Genomic DNA, 17905 nt, shown 5'->3' with positions numbered 1-17905 from the left:
AAAATACTGCTCTGCTTTCTATTCTTCCCATAGAAGTATTATTTTAAAGCTGATCTTTGCCACATGGTGTATACCGCTTAAGCCCTCTGGCTCTAACAACTACACAGCCTGGTTTCACAAAGGTGGATGTTTGGGGATTTGGAAGAGAGGAGTGGAGAGGCACTGTCATAAATCTCTACCTGCCTTTTAAAACTTCAAATTTTAGGAATTCCCTGGAGGTCCAGTGGTTAAGACTCTGAGCTTTCACTCCTGAGGACCTGGGTTCAATCCCTGGTGTAGGAACTAAGATGCCACAAGTTGTGCAGTGTGGCCAAAAAGGAAAAAAAAAGAAAAAAACTGTGTTATTTGATGAAGGTGTAGCTTTGTCCCAGAGCAATTACTTCATCTTTACTTGGGGAAATATAGCTTAAAAGACGCTTTTTTTTTTTTAAACAGAGGAAATTGAAAATAGGGCAGAGTAACTGAAGCCACTAGAATAAGTCTAAAGAGTCTCACAGTCAAAATAAAAAGCAGAAACGTACTAAACAAGGTAGTAGGCCAAGGTCACAGGCTCAGAAAGTCGATACTTAGACAGGGAAACAAAACACATTGGATAGAAGATTAAGTGTTAAGACTCACACAGAGAAACTACAAAACAGATTTCTTGGCCTTGGAGAGTTCATTATTTCAGGCCCTGGCTCGTCATACAGTTTAGGAAATCAAGAGGATGTGTCAAATCCTGCAAGTCTCCCAGAGAAGCAGATGCAGCCAAGAGGAAATGGAACGGGGAAGGGAGGAGGTGTTGGAGAGCAGAAACATAAGTGCAGGTACTTGAAAGAGAAAACTTGCATATGATTGTCTGCCAAAGCCATCCTCAAATCTTTGCTGAACGGCCTGATAAAAGCAGGACGGTTCCCAGTTGTTTCATTTTAGGCATATAGTATGGTAAGTGTGAACTTGGGACTTCCCTGGTGGTCCAGTGGCTTAGAATCTAAGCTCCCAATGCAGGGGGACTGAGTTCGATCCCTGGTCAGGGAACTAGATCCCACATGCCACGGGGAAGATTGAAGGTCCTGCGTGCCACAGGTAAGACCCAGTGCAGCCAAATAAGTAAATACATATATTTTAAAAGTGAACTTGCAGAATCTCCTAGGGAACACGGCTTTATTATGGCTGGTATCCACACACAAACTGAACTCAGATGGGGCTAGTTCCTCACCTACACAGTGGGAATAATATCTCTCATCCGGGCTGTGAAGACTAAATGAGATATACACCCAAAGTGTTCAAGAACTATTTGATAATAATATAACAAAATGTTCAATAAATATCTTTTCTTTTCCAAATCAGTCTAACAGTTTTCATTTCAATACTAGATTTACAGATGCTACCAAGAAAACCATGTTACAGTTGAAAGGACTTTTGATTCAAAAATATAAAATATGTGATGGTCCAGGTTGAGGAGACTGACTGTACAAATAGGCTAGGGGAAAAGAAAAGTTAACTAACAATAACAACAACAACAAATATATATATATATATGTATATATATATATATATACACACACACTGGCTTTTCACAAACTCATATGAATAAATCAAACTTCAAAACAAAAATCAGAAAAAAAAAAAAAAATCAGGTACTTCCCTGGTAATCCAGTGGTGAGGACTCCACAGTCCCAATGCAGAGAACCTGGATGGTTCGATCTCTGGTCTGGGAACTAGATCCCACATGCCACAACTAAGATCCAGTGTAGCCAAATAAGTTTAAAAGAAAAAAAATCACTAAAGCAACAAAACATTAGCAATCAGATTAGATAATGAGACAAAAGTTAACACAAATTTATTTAAAGTTTACATTGAAAGTTAAAAGACTATCTTTTACTGTATTTCAATCTACTTATAGTCTCTAAAAGCCCTATCCTATTAAAATGTATAAGAATACATGCCTTTAGAGTATTAAATATGTATTAGCAATAATTGCCAATAATTTGAGACAAGATAGAAAAGCTGAATTTGTCCTAAGGTCATAAATTTGAGGGGCTTCTCTTGTAGCTCAGTCGGTAAAGAATCTGCCTACAATGCAAGAGACCCAGGTTTGATTCCTAGGTCAGGAAGATCCCCTGGGGAAGGAAACGGCAACCACTCCAGTATTCTTGCCTGGAGATTCCCATGGACAGAGGAACCTGGCAGGCAACAGTCCATGGGCTCGCAAGTGTTGGACACGACTTAGCAACCAAACCATCGTAAAGTCGAGTGATCCAATCAAATGTGACCATGTTCAAGTTTCAGTCATTTTAATTATAAAGACAAGTTTGGAATATTAACCAAAAAAACCCAAACGGGCAAGGCTTCCTAGGATAACAATTTACCTTCTAGAAAAACAATTTACCTTCTAGTTTCCTCTATGGCTTCATTTGCCTTGTCTGTATGGGAATGTTAAAGGCGTGTTCTCTTCAAGTCTAAGTAAATTCTTATCATGGGCTTTTATCCCATTTGTAAGTCATTGACCCGGTGCTTCAAAGGTTGTATATTCTTCAGTATCTATGAAACATTTCACTCAAAAACTTTCTTTGACATTTGGTGAAATCCTCATAGTACTTACTGTGGGCTCCATCTCTTGATCATGCTGTCCTTGTTTGTCATATGTCCAATTGTGACCGTCAACTTTAAGTTACTTCTTTTCATCGGCCACAAGCATCCATTGAATATTTTGTTTTCAATCTCAGAATCAAACTTATCTCAGATGAGAGTCTGTTTTTTCTCAGTGAGACCGTTTAAAACTTGATCTCTGAACATCGCTTTTTACTCTCTGGCTGGGTTCCAGATATAAACTTTATTTTTTGGTTTGATCCAAATGCATGTTTACCTTCCTGCAGTGTTAGGTCTATCTGTTAGTGTCTTGGTTTTATGTATTTTATAGGCTATACAATATGTATACCATAATGTATACAATATGTACAATATAGTATACAAAACATGTATACCATAGGATTAGCCCAAATGGAACTCTCCTTGACTAAGTTGACTGGGTGATAATTTTACAGTAAATTGTTTTTTGTTTCAACAACAACAAAAGGACACACAAATTTTTCTAGGTCTGGAAAAAGAATAAACTGTCAGTTTCCAATGTTCTACTTACGAAGAGAAATAACGGCTAAAGAATAGGGCAATGGTGCCCAAATTTGTCTATGCATTAGAATCATCAAGGGATCTCTAAAAAATTCCCAAACCCAAATCACAGTTGTTTTTAAACCTTTCTAGGTGTTTCCAATGTGCAGATAAATTTGAGAACTCTTAATTTAGAGTTTAAAAGTAACTAAAGAATCAGTTACTTTCAAAAGAAAGGAACTTCAGGGGGGTAAGATGTGCAAGTGTATACCCGGTTGCTTTAGGGCATACCTCACTCTTCAGAAGACTAAGGGTGGCAGAGAACTGCAGCCTTACTGACCTGAGATGTCAAGGACAGAATTGGGGTTGGTGGAGAAGATGGAAAGTTAGGAGAGGAATCCTGGAAAGGAAGGAGCTGCAGAAGGAGCAAACCTCAGACTCGGAACCTAAACTCTGTCCGAATCCTCGGTCAGCTTGTGCAGGGAGATCCCAGTGAGTCCACTGAACGGCAGCAGCTGGAAGCTGAAAGAACTGATCAGAGATCTGAACTATCTACTACAGGGGAGAAAGGAGGCTGAGGCTTCAGCCCAGCCAAATGAACTGGCTGCCAGAACAAAAATTAACACTCTTCATAGGAATGTAGCAGAATCCTTATTAAGTAGTATTAATCCTTAATAAGTAGTCCTTATTAATGTCATCCATAATGTCTACTGTATAATAAAATGTCATCAGACAAGCAAAACAGCATCAACATATGACTCGTACTGAGGCAAATGGCATCAAATACCTTAACAAAGCTATAGTAAATAACTTATAAGGAAACATTCATAATTAATAAACTGATGAGGAATCTAGGCAGAGAAAGAGCAATGATAAAAAAGGACTAACTAACTGGGAATTCTGTATGTGAAAAATAGAATAACTAATACTAAAATTCACTGGATGGCCTTAACAGCACTTTAGAGACAGTAGAAGAGTTAGTGAATTAAAAATTAATACAAACTATCCAATCTGAAGAATAAAGAGAAACAAGATTAAAGAAAAACAGAACCTAAGACAATAACGTAATATAAATCTACTGGAGTTCTAGGAGAGAAGAGAAAAGGATTTTTGAAGAAATAACGGCCAGTATTTCCTAAATTTAGTAAAAAACAAGATAAACTATGGTTTTTCCAGTAGTCATGTATGGATATGAGAGTTAGATTATAAAGAAAGCTGAGCACCAAAGAATTGATGCTTTTGAACTGTGGTGTTGGAGAATCTGGAGAGTCCCTTGGACTGCAAGGAAATCCAACCAGTCCATCCTAAAGGAAATCAGTCCTGAATATTTATTGGAAGGACTGATGCTGAAGCTGCGACTTCAATACTTTAGCCACCTGATGGGAAGAACAGATTCATTTGAAACGAACTTGATGCTGGGAAAGATTGAAGGCAGGAGGAGAAGGGGACGACAGAGGATGAGATGGCTGGATGGCACAACTGACTCTATGAATATGAGTCTGTGGCTCAGAGGTTAATGCGTCTGCCTCCAATGCAGGAGACCCGGGTTCGATCCCTGGGTCAGGAAGATCCCCTGGAGAAGGAAATGGCAACCCACTCCAGTATTCTTGCCTGGAGAATCCCATGGATTGAGGAGCCTGGTGGGCTGCAGCCCATGGGGTCACAAAGAGTCTGACACGACTGAGTGACTTTACTAAGCTCCAGGAGCTGGTGATGGACAGGGAGGCCTGGCATGCTGCAGTCCATGGGGTCGCAAAGAGTCAGACACGACTGAGCGACTGAACTGAACTGAAATATTAAAAAAAATACTATATACAGGCATAGCTTGTTTTTATTGCACTTTGCTTCACTGTGCTTTGCAGATGTATTTTTTATTTCAAGTCTATCAATGCCACAGCATTTGTTTATTTCATGTCTCTGTGCTACCTTTTGGTAATCCTCACAGTATTTCAGTTTCATTTGTATCATATTTGTTATAGTGATCTATAATCACTGATCTTTTTCACTCCTGCCTTTGGCTGCACCTTGGCAGCTTATGGGATTTTCATTCCCCAAACAGGGATCAAACCCATGCCCTTGGCAGTGTAAACAGAGTCCTAACCACTGGACCACCAGGGAATTTCATCAGTGATCTTTGATGTTATTGAATGTAAAATGATTATGACTTGCTGAAAGCTGAGATGATGGTTAGTTACTTCTTAGCAAATTAAGTATTTTTAAATTGTTATGTATTTTTTTATTGGATCAATGATTCTATATACTTAATAGAATACAGTATAACCATAATTTCTATATGGATTGGGAAACCAAAAAATTTATGTGACTCATTTGGTGCTATTCATGTCATTGTGGAGGTCTGGTACCAAACCCACAATATCTCCAAGGTATGCCTGTATACATTCTCTTTTCTCTTATTTTTTGAAAAAACATATAGTCCTGTTTCAAATAAAAATTATGACATACTGTTGGGTTTATCAGTTACTGCTAAAATATATATAAAAATCAACAAAAAGAGCAGATAGTAAATGGAACTATATACTGTTGGAAGTTTCCATATTTTGTATGAGGTTGTATAAATTAATTCCAAGTTGATTATGATAAATCAAAGATGTATACTGTAATCCTGTAAGAACCGTTAAAAACAATATGGTTTGAAAGAGAATAGGAAACTTACAACAAAATACGTAAAATATTCAACTAACCCCAAAAAAGGCAGGAAAAGGGGGAGGGAAAAAAAAAATCCAAATGGTAAACTCAACCCAAACATATCAATAGTATATTAAATATAAATCAACCAAACACACAAAGTAAAAGGCAGAGATTGTTAGGAGATGAGCTTTAAACACAAATTAAAAATAAGTAAGAAAAGATATACCATTCAGATACTAAGCATAAGAATTATTTTCTATTTGTCTCCAACTTGAATAAATATTTTATTACATGTACTTTTCCAGTTATGTTTATTATATACCAGTTATTTATCCACCCAGATCTATTTGGGATGATTTTTCTTTTTTCAATGTTTGGGTTTCATTTGACCCTTGACATTTATTTTTCTTCTAAATCACTCATATGACTGCTTCCTCCTGCTCCCCCCACTGTATGATTAATGAAATGCTTTATCAAGGGAAGCCTTTCAGGATTTGCTGGCCTCTCTTATCTGCACTCAAAGAATTCCAGCCTTTGATCTAGCTATTAAAGCCAGTAATGATTCTTAATTGCCTGTGGTTTATTTCATTTTTGTTTACTTTGTTCCTTTTATATATTTTATTTTTGGTTTTGTCTATTTCCACGACTCTGAGGTGGGCCTAGGCCACGTCAGACTGACGTGCCCTTCATTATTGCCTCCCTCTCAGACTAGAGCATCTGCCTTCTCCTCCCTTGTTTTTCTTTCAACTCTTAGTTGTCCTCATCAAAAGTTTTTTTCTTCCACTTAGAAAAGAGTTTAGCTCTTTTTACTGTAGGGACCTTCTAAACAGAATTTCAAAATTAGACAAACTTGAGTTTGCAAGAATTTTTCTACATTCTTTAAACAATACTGAAGCTCTAATGCTCCCTCAAACTTGGACAATTCATAGCTGGGGCAGGGCTGGAAAGAACATGACTATAATAACAAAGAAACTTCATACTAAGCATGACTACGAAGAATGGTTTTGTGGCATGTGACAAACCCGCTCAAGCATGTAAGTGAAAGGAACACCATCAATCCCCTTCTAGCCATCCTGGCTTCATAAATAATTGCCTATTCCAACAAACTCCACTTGTGTCGGGCACCACTTTTCACAAACCATGACCTTAGAAAAGAAACCTAATAAATTAACAATTATTTGGCAACCTAATAAATTAACAGAGTTGTGAGAGACACAACTCTGCCGTTTTAACCATTTTACACAGTGCTCTGAAAAATTATTTTAAACGTAAAGGCCTTACCTAACTGGACCACTGAACAAAAATTATTTTAGAAGGTTAACATGACAGAGGCAATACTAAGAACTGCTTGGGTTGTTGTTTACTTCTGAAAACTTAGGCCGCAATCTGGTGCTTCGAGACTTTCCTTTTCAACATGGGTCACAGCTTAAAATATGCAGTCTAGACCACCAAGGGATTTTTGGTTAGCTAAACACCGATGGAAATGATTCATTTCAATTTGTCATGCAGTTTTAAGTAAAGATTTAAGGGCCTGCTATGCCTCCTATCAAGAGTAAATATCACACATCCTGTTTATACAGACTGGCTTGTCCACAGTTGTTCAAAGTTAGTGACACCCCCCCAACTCACACTCCACCCTACCCCCAACTTCCTGCTCACTGGGGTGCTATATTCCTACTCATTTTTAAGAAGTGCCTCTCTCAACAAAATACTCTGTATTACAGGAATTTTTAAAGAAAATACTTTATTATGTCATGAAAAAAATGCATCAATCAACTAGATTCATACTTGTTTGAAAAAACAATTGAAAATTTATTAATTAGACAGTATGTGGGCATCCTGTTCCACATGGGAATGAGAAGATGCTATAGGTTCTCTAAGTATTGCACAGTCTGAAAAAAACATCAACGAAAAAAAAGGGAAGGGAAGGGGGAAAAAAAAAAAAATCACATGATCTTGGGAACCATCTCACATTATGAATAATCTACCAAGAAACATTAAAAAAAGAAAACCCTTTGTTTCTACAGTAGCTCTGAGTTTATAGTTCTTGGAATGACTGTATTCCATTGACGACATTTCAGTAACAGGAAGCTTCATTTTAGCAATCCCATGTGCAAATATTAATAAAAAAATATATAAAATAATGCAATTCATCTTTTGCTATCATCCCAGCAATCATAACATTTTTTTGAGAACTGTTTTGCTTGGGAAAAAAAAAGGGGGGGTTAAGCCATAAGTTTTGCCTGAAGCTCCATCTCTGCAGCCTGTTTGAGTGCAACATCTACCAGAAGCTGAATTCCACTGAAATCTTGGTTGAGGTCCGGTGGAGTAGGGGGAGGAGTGTTGAAAAGACCACTCTGTGTGTTTGCACTTGGTCCAGATTTACAGGAGTCCTCTGCGTACATGAGTGAGGTGTCTGTAAAGCTGCTGTTGGCCATCTGCTGTATATCTGTGTTTTGTCCCACACCAACTGACTGGCAGAGAGAGAAAGGCACATCTTTTAACGCAGTCACGGTGGTATGACAGATCACTGATGGACGAGCCAAAATGGATCCTGGGGAGGACGGCTTAGGAGACAGTGGCCTCCCCAGGGCTGGGTTGGGCCCAGCTGTACAGGAGTGAAACGGGCTCTCTTCTAGAGCTGGCATGAGGTTCCTAATGCTCACTGCTGACTCCACAGAGCTGGCTTCAGTCATCTTGGCCCCACGGCGGGAAATTGTGAACCGATTTGGATCTTTGCCATCTTTTCTCAGCATGTCAGGGAGGAGCCTGCGCCGGGCGTTGATAAACCAGTTACAGACCTGAAATTGTACGGGGATGTTTTAGACATGTTAACACTCTGCCAACACGCCTGAGAACCTCCTTCTTGTTGCTGGAATCACTCAGTAGTGTCCAACTCTCTGCAACCCCATGGACTGTAGCCCACCAGGCTCATCCGTCCATGGAATTCTTCTGGAGTGGGTTGCCATTTCCTCCTCCAGGGATCAAACCCGAGTCACCTCCATTGGCAGGTGGATTCTTTTACCCAGAACCTTCTTGGGGGATGCCTAACTGGTCTCTCTTTGCATTAAAGAAGGCATGAAAAGGCTTATAGGAACCTACCAATTTATTTCAAGGTATTTTGAGCCCAGCCAAGAAAGGAGAGGTGCTTCCTGTCATAAACCACCTCCTTTTCTAATACAAATTCCCCTTTTGGCTTCCCATCATCCTTAAACCCTTTCAGCACCAAAAAAAAAAAAGAAGTATACGTTCTCAAATGTCTGAAAATGATTTTAGAGAGGGAAGTTTACCTTTTAACTCTCCCCATATTAACCTATTATCTACTGCCCAGCATTGAAGTTAATCAACTACAGGAAAACCTTCCTGTATGAAAAGAGCCACTCCTCCCAGTTACTGATTTTTTTCCCCAGTTCAAATGACTATGTCAACAGACAGGACATGAATTACCTCACTTAAGGCTGTCCTTGTTTAAATATCAAACCAGTTTCCTGGGCAATAGAGTAAGATTTAACCTCCTTTTTATGTTTGGTGCATAAAGGAAGGCTCTTTTAGGCGTTAAAGGAAATGCTGTTTGACAGATGACTGTCAAGTGTTTCTGTTTCTCTAGATAGCTAACAGTTATTAGCTGTTAGCACTATAAACTTTACAAGAAAAAGATATGCCTCCCCCCACTTTGAGTGAGGAGGCAGTTTATGACTTGCTATATAGGAATGCTGTAAAGTGATTCTGGGGCGGGGGGTGGGGGGACCCACCACCCCTGGGAATGCCTTCCCCTTACCTGTAGTGTAGATAAGTGTGTTTGCTGGGACAGTAACGCTTTTTCTTGCTCTGAGGGGTAGGCATTGTATCGGTGTTCATACAACCAGTCGCGGAGAATCTGAACTGATTCCTTCGGCAGGTTGCCCCTCCGCCTTCTCTTGCCTGAGCCAGCAGAAGAGGAGAGGTCCAGGGGACTGTCCATGCTGTCATCATCTTCAGTCTCACTGCCAGACGCGGCCACAACACCTAGGACAGGACAGAGGCCAGCTATCAGCTGCTTTTATCAGCAGAGCACCTACTGCAAAGCTCACCTCTTTTAAACACTCAGCACAACCGCATTTTCTCAACTTCTGAGAGCCCAGGGAAGTATCGGTGTTTCTTTGTCCCAAAACACCAGAGCTCATCTGAAATCTGCAGGGTAATTTGACTCGCAGCATATTCCAGATCCCCAGCCCACGGTCAGATTCCCTTTTGTACCCACTTTCCTATAGGCCTCAACGACTCACATTCCTTTTGAATGAAGCTCAGAAAAGTCTAATCCAGCAAAGAGACAAAGCTGCATCCAAGGCGAATAGCATGCCACGTGTGAAACAGGAAAGGTGGCACAGCAGACGGGATGTGTCTGACAACCTCCTCGGTGAGGTCATTGTTAACTGGGAAAAACAAGCCAGCCAGTATCTTAATGCATGTTTCAAGCGCTGTTCTTCCTCCCTCTTCCACTGAAGGTTTTGAAATAAAATGGAAGATTTTTTTCCACTGATATAAGGAAGGAAAATTACACTCTTAACTCAGTTAGTATTCAAAAGATAAAGTGCATGCCAGAATCTTCTGCCAGTTCCTTTTCCTTTTCACTGCTGCTTCCTTTTATTCAAAACTAGACACCTACTTTTAATGGACAGCACTAGTCACTTTTTACTAAATACAAACAACCACTGATAAGTTTCATTAGTATAAAAAGCTTTTTCTACTTTTAGTACTTATGTAAGACCTCAAAAGTTGCCTAATACTGAGTAAATTTTTAAATTTCTATAAATTTCAATTGCCAGCTTAATCTGAACCTAGAATACTACATATAAATAAGCAGGATTTGGCTTTAAATCATTACATGACAAAGAAAACTTGAATATGCAACTACTAAAGGAAACTCTTGTTTACAAGCACTTTAATCCTACTAGAAATTTTAAAAATTCACACACCATACAGAATATTTAAATCACACATAGACTGGGTTCCACAAAAATTCAAATTTGGCCCTTTTAGACATTTAAAGATAACTTAGACTTTTTTTTTCCTGGCCCTGCCTCGAGGCACATGGGATCTTAGTTCCCCGACCAGGGACAGAACCTGAACCCCCTGCATTGGAAGCTTGGAGTCTTAACCAAGAGACTGCCCCAAAATTTTGAACTTTAACTTTCCCCCTTTCAAAACTATAAAAGGCTACTCTGATTAAAGAAATGAAATCTTGTTTTTAAAGCATACTACAGTATGCTCTAAAAACCAGTATTTCTATGTAAAAGAAATCATAGTAGCATGAAATGTAAAAAATTCTCTTTAACGTTGTTGACAGAACCTCAGGTAGTTTACCTTGGTAGGAAATAAAAGCAGAATATTCCTCAGAGTGATAAACCATTCAGTGGTTTTTAAAGGAACTTTTCCCAAAACCCTTTCTTTTAAAGCATTTGATGGATGAGAGAGCCCACCACTTAACTGAATCTAACTCTACTGGCTGACACATTTTCAGTTTTGAACGGCAGGGGGCAGAAGGTGCCGGAGGGAGTGTCGGCAGAAAACGCAGAAACTTCCAAAGACAAAGTAAAGCAAGTTCTAACAAAAGAGGAGGATGATCTTGCAAATTCACTTCAGCTCAAGGCTTCATGAACAAACAGCCACCAGTAAAAGGCCCCGGAATCCTAAATTTTAACCGCTGCCACGTATCTGATGTCTCTTTCCCCAAAAGATTTCATTAAACTGCTTTAAAAAAAAAGTTTCAAAAAAAAGGAGGCACATTTAAAACTGAAAGTGCTTTCACTGTTGAGCAGATGAAAACCTTTTAAAACCCATGTTAAAATTTGGGTGAAGAAGTATTGACCAAAAAATCCTTAAGAAATTATAAATGTTCCTGTTTTACAACTGCTCTGATTAAAAAAAAAATCTTAACTTAAAAAAAAACCTATCACATATCTGAATGACTAACACTAATTTGAATAAAGCAATTTATTTTAACTCATCAAAAGGTCTGAAAAGCCAGATCTTCTTCCTAAGGCTATTACTACCACCCCAACTCACAGGCCACCCCCCTCAACTTTTTAACTTCTTAAAAAGTGTGAAAATCTGCGCACTGAACAGTGAATTCCCAACTGTAAACTGATAATCACAAGTAGTTTGAAACAAACAAAAAACTCCTAATGTGTATCCTTTGATCTGCTTACTTAGTTTGACAAGAAGCCGTCACTCTCAAAGCAGGCGAGTGACAGGAGGTAGATACCAGTTAAGCAATACCAAACTGCAGTGACTTTACTCTGCTCTCAGTTCACTCGAATCAATGAGTGCCAGGCCGCCGGACGTCTTAACAAAGCTGAAGGAACAGGAAGTTAAGACTTCAGTCCCTCGGCTGCCCCAGCTGGTATTTCACTACAGCAAACCACGTTTGCGGCTGTCAGGGCTGTTTCCATTAAAACTCTCCCTCCGGATTGTGGCTCAACTTGGAAAAACAAAAAGACTTTTCCACGTTACTCATTTCCTATTGTAAAAGAGCTTTTGAACGCTTTCCCGGTTACGACTTGTTTCCAAACGTCTTGCTTTGCTCACGCTTTAAAAAATGTGGTGATGGCTGGTGGGGGGAGCTGGGCGGGAAGCGGGGATCACAAGCCTCTTACTCCATCCACATACAAGGAAATGTTGTTTAGAAAGCCACAAGATGGCCTATGGATCCCACCACCCTAAAAACTCCTCCCCACCCCCGAATAGGAACAGAGGGAGCGGCAGAGCACGGGGAAGGGTCAGAGATAGTGGTTATGAAGTTGGACTTTAAAAAAAATCTGGAAAAGGCTAGAAAGGGATCTCGGAATAAGAATAACCAACGGGAACTTATAAGTGTACTATTAGGAAAAAGCAAACCTAACAAGTTTCCGGACCTTAACATCTCGGGAGAAGCGACAGGAACCCTACTTAACATCCCAGACACTAGATCCAAGGAGCCCATCCCGTCAGGAGCCGGGAGCAAAGACACTTAAGGGAGATCTTTTTGGCATCCTCAGTTTTCTAAGGCGGGACACTATTATCACTAACCAGTCTTAACCAACCCCCTGGCTCCACGATTGACTTTTTAAAAAGTGCTTCTATTTTCAACAAAACTTGAAAAGAGTTTCACAGACTTTCGTAAGACAGACAGACAATAGTCGGACTCGGCGAACCCGGCGGGGCCAGGTCTCTTCCGGAGCCCGGGCGGAGGCCGCTGGGCGCGGGGCCCCCAGGTGGCCGGAGGCCGGGGCGGGGGCAGGCAGGGCCGGGCGGAACGAGCCGAGGGAGGAGCCTGGCCCCCGCCGGCCCGCAGGCTTTTGTTCCGCCAGTTCTTCGGCCCCCGCCGCAGTAGCCCCTCCGAGCTCACGAGCGAGAGAGCTCGCCCAGGCCTAGGAGTTTCAGATTACAAGAAGAAACTAGAAACCGGGCCGTGAATCTCAACGTCCGGAGGGGCCTGCCCACCCGCGGAGGATTTGCCAGAAAAACCTAAAAAGGGAAAGAAAGCCGGGCCACCTCGGCAGCCTCTGCTCCCCCGCACGAGCTCTGAACCAGTCGGCGAAGTTTCCCCTCCAACACGTCACCTTCCATTGTTTCCATGAGTCGGCGCGCGGCGGCAGGACCGCGCGCCCCGGGGCAGCGCTCCCCGGAGATTCCTCAGGGACCGGCGGGTTCGTGCAGGGCCCCGCCTGGGGGAGGGGGGCTTCGAGGGAAGCGGAACGGGAGGCATGGTGGGGAGGGGATGCCCCAGAGCCCGGGGGTAGCCGGGGAGGATCATCACTGCCGCCCCCGCCAGAACCCGAACAATGGGGCAAGCCAATCCCTGCTCTCGCACCCCTAGGGGGACCCATCAGATACACCCTTTCCCCAACTTATTCCCGGCAGTTCTCCACGAGGGAGGGAACGCCTCCCTCCCGGGGACGGTCTGAACCTGTCAGCCCTCTCCGAACTGACACGATACCGACGCCCCCTGTGTGCTCCCCGCGCGTTTTCTCGCCCAGTCCAGTTAAACATCCAAATTTCTGAGCCCCGCCAGGTCCTTGGCGAGGGGACGCGGGGAGTTGGTCCAACCTCAACTACCAACGCCCCCCACCCACCCCGGGAACGTTGAGTTTGACTCCCGCCCGCAAAGCGGGACGTGCGGGGATCTGTGTGTTTGAGTCACCGGCCTGGGGTCAATCGAACGTAAGTCCAAAGTGAAAACGTGGCCGAGGACACACGGTTTCGGTCCCGGGCTGCCCCGCTCTAACTTGAGTCTGAACCGCAGTAGCCCGACAAGTCTGAAGAACGTGGAGCAGGAGCCACTCTGAGCATGCGCGGCACAACCCCCGCCACCCCCCCCCCCCACCCCACCCCCGCGCTGGCTTCCCCCAGCGATTAACTTCTGTTTTGAACCACTCGACATAAATCACAACAGAAAAGCCAGCTCCGGCCCACGACGGAACGTTCGGGGTGCCTCCCTGCCCGGGACTCAAAAGTTAACTTCAAAAGGGAGTTAACATTCTTTGACCTTTCGTGGTGGTGGTTTTTTTTTTTTTTTTCTGTTTCTTTCTGTGTATTTTGTTTTTAAAACCAGACTGACGGCAAGTTTCAGTTGTAAAGCTTCCAGAAGGCCTGGTGGAAACAATGACAGGCTCGCTCTTTGCATGTCACACTTGGACTCGTTCTCACTGCACGCCTTCAGTCCTAACTCTTCCTCTTGCCCCAGATTCATCGTGGGAAAACTTTTGTGAGGCTAGGAATTCTGGAAAATATAACTTTCCAAAGGAACCGACCCCCGGGGGCGATCTGGGATCCAGAGTCGCGTTCCTCCGAAGGTGAAAACGCCCCATCCCGGGAGAAGTCGTGCCCGGACTCTGCCGGGAGCGAGTGGGGAGCCCCGGAGCCCAACTTTCAGACAAAGCGCCAAGACTCCGCGGGCCGGGCCACCCCGGGTCCCGACGGAGAAAAGCGGGACGGGGGTATCCCCCGACTCGGGACCCCACTCCCCCGCCCGCGAGAAGCCACGCGGCGGCTCGGCGGAGCGTGGGGTGTCGGTTTGGAGACAATGAAACTTGGAGGCGCACAAACAAGGCGCGGAGCGTGCTTCTTGACAACGTGCCAGCAGCGTGGAGAGGCCCGTCTCCCCACAACAGCCCCTCGTGTTGTGTCTGGAAGGAACACAGCAACGGCCGTTCCAGACACAGCTTCCACAAAGAGGACGGCCGCGGCTCAGGCCTCCGAGCCCCCCGGGGCGGAAAAGTCCGAGTCACCCGCGCCGCCCGGCGAGCACGTTGCCCCGGGACCCGCGCCCAAGGCGCGCGCCGCCCGCGAGCCTTACCTTTCTTGCTTTTCATTCTGGAGTTCCCCGGCCAGTGCCAGGCGACAGCGGGGGTCTCCAGGGGCCAGGAGCGGGGACGGAGGGGCCGAGCGGTCGTCCTCCTTCCCGGCCGACTCTCCCGTAACTTGGAGGACGCGCTCCAGCCGTTATTGCTAAACACGGCGGCACTCGAATCCCAGGCGCCCGCTCCTCGGGCGGAATTCAAGTGACACTCGGGCTTCCTCCCGCCGGGATCTTCTGGCAGCGGGCCGGGGACGCTCCCTAGCCTAACTCGCTCCCCTCCCCACTCCGCTCCTTTGTTCGCGGCTCCTGCTCGGCGCACCTCGGCGCTGTCAGAGTGAGCGAGGCAAGGAGGGAAGGTACCGGAGGTCCTGCCTCCGCCCCCAGCCGCCCGCCCCGTCCCCCGCCCGCCCAGCCGCTCCTCCGCCCCTCCCCCGCACCTTCCAGCAGCCTAGGATCGCTCTGAGCACCCGGGCCGCGTCGCCGGGGCGGCTGTCACCGGTCCCTCGTGGGGACGGCCGAGCTCACGAGCTCATCCCCGCCGCGCGCCCGCCGCCCGCATCCCCGGGTTGCGGGCGACACCAGCCAAGCGCCCTGGGTTGCTCCCTTGGGCCTTTCTTCCAGGGTCTGGCGAGGGTGCGTTTGGTTAGGAAATTGCAACAGATGGGGTGGGGGGCGGAATGCCGTTCCCTCCTCCACCCCAGGGAAGAAAAAGCCTCCCCTTTCGATTTTGACAGCTGCCCCAACTCCACCGGCCCGACTCGGGCCGCAGGAGTAGACAGCCGCTGCTGATTCAAGGGGCGGGGCTGCCCAAGAAAAGTATTCGGGAAAAGAATCAACTTCTTCCAGGACGCACTGCTGCCATTGACACGCGCGGGCGCGGAGCGACGCACCCTTCTCCTCTCGGGGCTCTTCCTCCCAAAGCAACAGTGGGGGGGGGGGCGGGCGGGGGAATGGGGAGGAGGATGAGACCCAGACACCCTAGGCGAAAGTCTGTTGCCCCCGGCTAAAGCTGCGAGTTCCGGACTGGATTGCAAAGCAGTTTCGAAATCTGACATGTTGCGGACAGACACTTGTCATGCTCACATGCTCTTTAAAAGTCGGTGCCTGGGGATGGCCGGGACGCGCGCCCGCCCCGCCTGAGACTCGGCCTGACACCCCATCCCCGGACCCCCTCGCCTGTCTCGGTAAACAGTCTACTCAGGACTTATCCTGCTAGGGGACCTCTTTTCCCCCACCACCCCCACGCCCCGGTATTTCAAACAGAAACTATTAGGTAAACACATGTTCCTGTTAGTTTATTTTGGTTGAGAGTTAGGCAGGCTCCAGCGGGAGTTCCTGGATGAAACTACCCATTTTAAAAGTCCAGATGCTTTAGGCTGATTTCAAGAAATGCAGCCCCCTCTCCGCCCTCTCCTCTGGGTGTAGTTCTTGCGTGTCTGTCCCGTTGTTTTGAAGTCAACGAACTGTCACATGCCACACTAATACTTTCCCCATCATTAAAAAAAAAAAAAAAACATGAGCCCGGTAGAGACGTCAGCGCCCGAGTCTGCCTCCAGCTTGTGCTCTGCACTGTCTTTGTTTTGTAACCTCGATGAAGAACCGGCAGAAGTTCTGTGGAAATAAGGTTCAACCCAAGAAGAAATAAGGCGGCCAAACCATGACTGACTAGAACTTTGGAGCCTCTGTTGTCGGATTACACTGAAAATTAAAGCCAGCCTCCCACCCACTCACCCTCCCAAAACAAGGCACCCACCCACTCCACCCCACCCCCAGAGTGACTTAAGGCCAGAGTTTACAAAGCTTGCGTGTGTGTGTGTGTTTTTTTTTTTTTTTCCAATTACAGGACTTAAGATGAATAAACAAGGAAAATAGCGTCACTCTAAAAAGGCGGCAACCTTTCGATTCCCCTCCCTCCCCGTGCGGTGTGCCGACGGCTCGGCACCTAAGAGAACACGCGTCTGAAACGGCCGAGAGGGGTACCGAGACCTGGGGGGAAACCAACCCGGAGGCTCCCCTGCCCCTTGGGGGTTCTTCCCTGCCCGCCTGGAGACGAATCAGCGGCTGCGCCCGCGCGCAGCACCGACGCCGGGCGGGTAGGGGGCCGCCGATTCCGGGGCCGCGGCGCTCTAGGCGTTTGAAGGGCGGCCGGTCGCCGGGATTGGCGGCTCGCGGCCGTTGGGGACTGGGAGCTAGGCGGGCGGGGGGAAGGGCGCGGGAGGAGGAGCCCGGCGCCTGCGCTGCGCCTCCGCCGCCTGAGTGGCAGGAGCCTCCCCCGGAGCCGGGCGGTTACTGCGGAGACGCTTTGTTTGCTGACTTCGAAAGCCGTTCCGACTGCCTCGGCCGCTTTCGAAGCGGCTCCACGAAACACGCTGCCTCCGGGTGGGCCTCACCCTCCCCCGGCCGCCGGCTCCGGCGCGCGCCTGAAACGTCTCCTCCTTCCGCGTGGCTCCGCTCGGCCACGCGGGGGCTCTCCTTCTGTGCACAAAGGTGTCCTTTTCTCCGGCCAAGTCAGCTTAGCTCCTGACGGCGATTCTCGGACAACCGAGATGGGAACGGAGTTTACAGCTAGTAAACCAACTTTGCAGGGGAAGGGGGAAGCGGCGCAGAGGATTAACAGTCTCTTTGAAACTGCGAGGAGGAGGAAAAGGTCAAATTTTCCTCTCTCGCTGGAAGTCCGGCTTGATCCGGGCAATGCTCACCTTTTTGCTCAAGCGAATCACATCGAAGCAGTCACTAAAGCTGGCAAGACGCCCCTAGGAGGAACCCGGGAACCCTTCTGGGTGATACACGGCACACACACACCTCCCCGCCCCCCACCAGAGCCTGTCCTAAACTTGTCTTTAGATT

The 17905-nt window shown here is 45.8% G+C and overlaps 1 protein-coding gene across 3 annotated transcripts; it reads right to left on the bottom strand.

The window, feature by feature from the left end:
- Positions 1 to 7466: 7466 nt before the first annotated feature.
- Positions 7467 to 15845, bottom strand: TGIF1 (TGFB induced factor homeobox 1). 3 transcript variants are annotated; one of them, XM_042239656.2, is made up of 3 exons: positions 15496 to 15845; positions 9518 to 9744; positions 7467 to 8540 (listed from the first exon to the last, which is right to left on the bottom strand). In XM_042239656.2, exons 2-3 carry the CDS (start codon positions 9698 to 9700, stop codon positions 7965 to 7967), a joined length of 759 nt encoding a protein of 252 aa, XP_042095590.1. In that variant the 5' UTR covers positions 9701 to 9744; positions 15496 to 15845; the 3' UTR covers positions 7467 to 7964. The 3 variants fall into 3 exon arrangements, with proteins under 3 accessions (XP_042095590.1, XP_027816565.1, XP_042095591.1); XM_027960764.3 differs by lacking the exon at positions 15496 to 15845 and adding an exon at positions 15056 to 15389; XM_042239657.2 differs by lacking the exon at positions 15496 to 15845 and adding an exon at positions 10005 to 10085.
- Positions 15846 to 17905: the final 2060 nt, after the last annotated feature.

Source organism: Ovis aries, chromosome 23 (genome assembly GCF_016772045.2).
Source record: "Ovis aries strain OAR_USU_Benz2616 breed Rambouillet chromosome 23, ARS-UI_Ramb_v3.0, whole genome shotgun sequence".
NCBI classification, from domain to species: Eukaryota; Metazoa; Chordata; class Mammalia; order Artiodactyla; family Bovidae; genus Ovis; species Ovis aries.
This window is presented reverse-complemented; position numbering and strand designations above follow the sequence as displayed.

Bases quoted from the DNA above. Each gene is read 5' to 3' on its own strand.
- TGIF1 (XM_027960764.3), bottom strand. The intron at 8,541-9,517 runs GTAAGGGGAAGG...GTACAATTTCAG, and splicing joins CACACTTATCTACACTACAG to GTCTGTAACTGGTTTATCAA.